The following is a 5,970-nucleotide window of genomic DNA, read 5'->3' on the forward strand; positions in this document are numbered from 1 at the left end:
AATAGTAAATGATATTTTATTTAGTCATTTTGATTACAACTGAAACTCTGGGAATTCAAAATTAACATCCTTGCCCGTGAGCTTCTTATAGACACCAGAAAAGGTTTCAACCTACAAGAAAAAAAAATTTATCAAGCAACTTTTCAAGGTACACACACGTGTGTGTACACACACATCCTAAAACCTAACCTCTGTGAAACTGCCCTGCACAACTCTTCTCCTGGGCAACCCCAGGACTCCTCAGGGCATCCCTCGAGAACCCCAAGGCCGGGGCAAGCGCACCACCACGGTCCCTGGACAGACTGTACCCTGGCACCCAAGTGCTGCTCCTCCTCTGCAGCACATGGGCCACGCCATGGGGGCCAGGGGGTGTGCTCCAGGGTCAGGTTTTTCAAGTCAGTTCTCCCCAGATTCTAATATCCCTCCACCCACCCCAACTTATCAAAAACACATCCTTCCTGAAAGTCAAACCATGAAGTCACTCCCTTTGTTTCCATTTTTCCTAATAAAAAGGTACAGAGAATTTCATGTGTCCAATTCCTAAAACATCCCCAATCAAAAACCTGGCACATATGATCCTAAAGGCTCAGGTCAAGGTGGCAAGGGGAACAGCCAGCCCTGAGCTGACCGACGCTGCCCTGGGCACATCCTCCGTTGGGCGGTTGAGCCCCCCACCCCAGGCCCCAAGCTTTAGCCCATACCTTGTGTTCCACGTTGTTCTGCTGTGCTTTGTCCAGGTGAACTTTTATGAGCCGGCTGCCATCCAGCTTCACACGAATCCTCTTGCCTACGATTTCACTCGGGAAGACCAAATCCTCAAGGATAGCATCATGCACAGCGGTCAGAGTGCGGCTTAAAAAACAGGGAGGAAAGTAAGCAATCTAGCAATGTCTGCTCCCTTGTGAGCCCCAGAGACACCTCTGGGTCAAAACAAAAATGGCACATCAGGACTCCTGAAATCCAACCAACACTGGTTTCAAGAGGCTAGGTACACTTCATAATCACACCCAAGCCGTGGCCTAGACAGAAGAGTACTGATTCTTTCTGAAGTTCCATCTGTTTTCAATGTGACACTCTGGTAAACTACACATGCACCAACCATCATGAGGGCTCATCTCTACTTTCACACGATTTATAAAATAATCTCTTTACCTACTTTGTGGATCCTTGTCTCCCTCCAAAACCATGGTGTCAAAGTAATCTTTCTAAAATACCAACATGATCACATAATTTACCCACTAAAGATCCTTCAAGAGGGGCTGGGGATGTGACTCAGTGGTAGAGCGCTTGCCTAGCACACATGAGGCACTGGGTTCAATTCTCAGCACATAAATGAATGAATAAAATAAAGGTCTACCAACACCTAAAAAAATAAAAAAAAATAAATCTTCAAGAGCTCTCTATGGCCTCCAAGATATCACCAAAACTCCTACTTTACTATCGGACCCTATTCCATCCCAAAAGGTGCTATTCTATCACAGTTCTGGGACGGTGGCCCCAGCCAGGTGGACCCTGATTTTCCATCTGTGCCCGTTATGCAAACTGACAACAGACACCTGCTCCTCACTGCAGCAGCACCATCTGCCCAGCTGCTACCTGACCAAACAATCAAAAAGGCTCAGCTACACACACTCCTTGACTTACAATGTAATTATACCTGGTAAACCCATCATTAGTGGAAAACAGTCAAAAACGCATTTAATACACCTGAACTGCCGAGCACCCTAGCTGAGCAACCGTCCACTGTGGCTCACTGCCACTGCCCAGCATCATGAGGACTGTACCACATATCACTAGGCTGGGAAATGAGCCAAACTCAGAATTCCAAACAGTTTCTATTATCTTTATATGACTTCACAGACCAAACAAGTCAGGGATCATCCGTAATTCCCAACTTCTGGGCACCTACTGTATACCATGTGTGTCAGGATTGAGTCATGAAACAGCTTATTTTTAACACTCAAAGCAGACTGGTATTATGGCCACCTGTCTGTCTCAGTCACCTCAGGGTAGGTAACAGACACTACACCTTGCTCACTTGTATTTCCTATCTGGCATTACCCACACACGGGAAATGCTTTTCAGTGACTCTCAGGATTCACGTTCCAAAGCCTTCATCACCTTTTACAAAATCATTACTACTCATTAGTGAAAGTTTCATGGTACTTGGAAAACAAACAAATGTAGAAATTAGTCAGTTACTCCCTTTAAAATAAACTAGAATAGAAACAAAGTTATTCTTAAGAGTTATTGCTCAGATTCTGTTTTTTAGAAGGGAAAGCAATGGCAATGCAACTTTAATACTCACAAACCATGGGACTGAAGTTTTTCAGAGAGAAAAAACCCTTATAGCCAAAAAATATCAATTTCAGGACATGATCAGAGTTGGGGGGAAAAAAAAAAACTAATGAAAAGCAAAATCAATCTAAAAGCAGGTAATCAGACTGGAAAAGTGACACATCACCACAACATGCTAAACGCACCCCACGTACAAGAATGAGATCTACGGGGCCCTAGGAACAGCAAAATCCTGACTTGACAACATCTGGAAATCATAGGTTTGTTTTTTATTTTTACTTTTTTGGTACCAGGGATTGAACTCAGGGGCACCTAACCAGTGCGTCACATCCCCAGTCCTATTTTATATTTGTTTAGAGACAGGATCTGAGTTGCTTAGTGCCTTGCTTTTGCTGAGGCTGGCTTTCAACGCATGATCCTGCCTCAGCCTCCCAAGCTCCTGGGATTACAGGCATGCCCCACCACACCCAGTGAAATCATAGCCCTGGGATGAGGAAACACCAAGGCTGATGATCCAGGAGCAGTTCCTTAGCCATGTTTGTATGCTCAACCCCTCACAGGTTTTCAGAACTGGGATTACAAAACCGCTTCTTCCTTCTAAGTGACAAGACTAAAAAAAGCTGGTTTTGAGCCTGTCATCCTGCTGCATCTGCCTCCTGAGTCACTGAGAGTAAAATCCTAAATTCTTATGCCACTCCCAATGCCCAGGAAATAAGTTCAAAGTTCTCCTTTCCCATCCTCAGCCTCCACTCCCCGGACTAACAACAATCCCTACTCACAATACTGAAGTTCCCATCTCCATCTTCTAACTATTTATAGAACAAGACTGAGTTTAAAACTTGTTAGCACTACTGTTACCAGCGGAATGAGCAGACTCTCTAAGGCTAGTTCGTTTCCACATCCTATGTAGGGATGACAGCACTACCACACATTCCTGAGTGTGTCACTTCTGGCAGTCAGAGGAACAGCCTGTGTGACTGGGATCCGACTGCCCGTGTGACTGGACCTGAACTCCACATCTAGGGTGAATTCTACAGAGGAGACAATGTCACTCAGGCAAGAGTCTCAGTGAGCAGCACCAAGCTCTGCACAGATCAGAGGCCAGACAGGAGTGGAACACACTCGCCACACATGAACACTCACCTTCTGGGACGCTTTTGCTTGTTTTTCGTCCGGCTTTTCCGGGTTGGTTTAGGCAGAATTCTCCTCTGCAAGGTAAAAATTAAATGCGACAAATTGCAAAAAAAGATAAAAGCTGTTGACAAATGCTAAGCACCGTGGAACAGTTTTAAAAGCAAAAAACAGTAACAAAGTCCAAAGTTTGGGATAATTTAAAAACTAGACCAAACAACTGAGGAGCCCACTTCTATAAAGTTACTTCCTGAATTTTCAGAATTCAGAACCCACAGTTTACATAAGCAAAACTCCCACATTTCTGACATCTTTCCATATTCAAAAAGGCCCACTACCCAACACAGGTATCAGATAAGACCCAGAATACTACTTCTTATATTCCCAACCAGTCCTGGCGGTTAATTCCCCACAGACTTTGCTTTGTACCGAAGCCAGTTGTGAAGTTAAAACACCATTTGCCCCTTTTTCTACAACCCATCCTGAGTCCACATCTGATTCAGCAAAGCAGACTGAGCATGGAACCAGCGGTTCTACCATGCAGAAGCCCTGCTCAGCAGAATCACACAGGCCCCGTCTCGGTAGGCAGCCCACTAGACATTATGGGCACTGTAACATAGAAAGCCTTTTAAATACGACACTCTGTAACCTAACAGTCATCTTACACTGTTGTGACTCAACACGAACACAACCTCCCCACAGCCTCCCCACCTGGGGTGCTTGCACTCTACAGGGTTGTTGTCAGTGTTCTAATTACCAACACAGCTTAAATCAAGGCAGTTGGACAAATTCAGGGGAAAGAACCTTTAACAGTAGAACAGATACCTGAGCAATAAAAACCACATGTTTCCCACTGAACTTCTTCTCCAATTCACGTACAAGCCGGACTTGGATTTTCTGGAAAGATTTCAGCTGAGGAACTGGAACAAATATTATGATAGCTTTCCGACCACCACCAACTTCAATTTCCTTAAAAATAAAAATTAAAAAAGAAAGAAAAAAAAAAAAATCACCTTTTGAAGTCGGTAACCTTCCTTCTCACCACAGCACAGCTCTACCCAGCCTGGAATGTGAGTGCCAGCTGCCACAGACCAGGACCCCGCTCTCATTACGGATCCCCTTCTAAGGATCATCTTGCTGTGATTTGGAGATGGCTTGAGTGACCCCCGAGGTCCATGTGCTGAAATCTAAGCCCCACTCTGAACGAACTTCCAGGATGTTTACGGGTGCAGCCTTCAAGGGATTGGGCTAGGTCCTTGGAATCAGCCGCAGGCCTGACTCCAGGAGGCTCTGCAAGAGCCAGATCTGGCCCTCCCGGTCCTGGGCCGTGTGATGCCAGCAGGAGGTCATCACAAGAGGCAGCCCCTCATCCCAACGCGTCAAAATGAACCTTTCTTTACATTCAACCAAAAGCCCGCGGCACTGTGACTGCCAAGAACACGCAGACCTGCGATCATGAGCGTTTCTCACTGCGCGTTCCACCTCCGGACGCCCCGCGCCGGCAGAGCGGCCACGCCCACCCCCCGCGCGTGGACCTGACGACGACGCGGCACGCAGGCCGCTCTCCGGGTCCTCGGGTGGCCAGTGGTTCGCAGCCGAGACCGGTTGCCCTCCGCACCGAAGGCTACGCTCCCCAAACGCACGGTGAACGAGACCACGGCAGTTCCAAAGACCTCGAGCAGCCGTGTCGGGTCCAGGCACCGGTTCGGGAAGGAAGGAGGTGGGCGCTGCGGGCCAGTCAGAGGCCCGGAGGCCCGTGCGGCGTGCGCCCGGCCCGGCCCGCCGGCTCACCTTGGCCGCCGTGATGTTGAGCTCCCGCAGCTGGGCCTTGAGGTCCGAGTTCATCTCCAGCTCCAGCAGCGCCTGCGGGCAGACTCAGCCTGAGCGCGGCCCCGCGCCCGCGCGCCCGCCCGCCGCGTCCCGCCGCGCGGCCACTCACCTGCGAGATGCCCGACTCGAACTCGTCCGGCTTCTCGCCATTGGGCTTCACGATCTTGGCGCTCGAACTGAACATGGCGCGGTCCTGGGCGAGCACGCGCGGTCAGCGGGGTCGGCCGCCGCCCGCCCGGCCCGCCGGGGCCATCGGCGGGCGCAGGCCGGGTAATCCGCCGCATCCCCCCACCGCGGCGCAGGGCCCAGGGTCCCTGCGGGCCACCCAGGGCCTTTTCCCCGAAGCCCGCGGAAAAGCGCGGCAGAGCCTAGGCCGCGTACCTACCTTGAGGAGAGCCGGCTTAGAAAGAGGCCCAGCTCTCGCGAGAGCTCATCATATCCTGGAGGCGGAAGGAAAGAGGCGGAACAGGTCAAGTAGAAGAGCGGAAACCGGAAAACCAACAGAGAAGGCGTAGGGCAACTAGAGCGTCCCCGGAAGTGGATCCGGAGGACGAGTGTGTGGGCTACGCCTGTCCGCTCGGGATGCGGTCCTGGGTATCAGTGGGGTGGGAATCCGGTTAATATCCATGTCATAAAATGAGTTGGGAAATACTCCTTTGTGTTCTTTTTCCAGCAGAAGGTTATGGAAAATTTAAATTAATTCTGCTTAGC

At 49.4% G+C, this 5,970-nt stretch overlaps 1 protein-coding gene across 1 annotated transcript; it reads right to left on the reverse strand.

Moving 5' to 3' along the window:
- On the reverse strand, positions 1-5,761 carry RPS7 (ribosomal protein S7). Its single transcript, XM_079111152.1, has 7 exons — positions 5,645-5,761; positions 5,369-5,452; positions 5,221-5,292; positions 4,255-4,398; positions 3,442-3,506; positions 702-852; positions 1-111 (listed from the first exon to the last, which is right to left on the reverse strand). The coding sequence occupies exons 2-7, from the start codon at positions 5,441-5,443 to the stop codon at positions 34-36; spliced, it is 585 nt and encodes a 194-aa protein (XP_078967278.1). The 5' UTR covers positions 5,444-5,452; positions 5,645-5,761; the 3' UTR covers positions 1-33.
- Positions 5,762-5,970: the final 209 nt, after the last annotated feature.

This window comes from Sciurus vulgaris (assembly GCF_902686455.1).
Source record: "Sciurus vulgaris genome assembly, chromosome: 14".
NCBI lineage: Eukaryota > Metazoa > Chordata > Mammalia > Rodentia > Sciuridae > Sciurus > Sciurus vulgaris.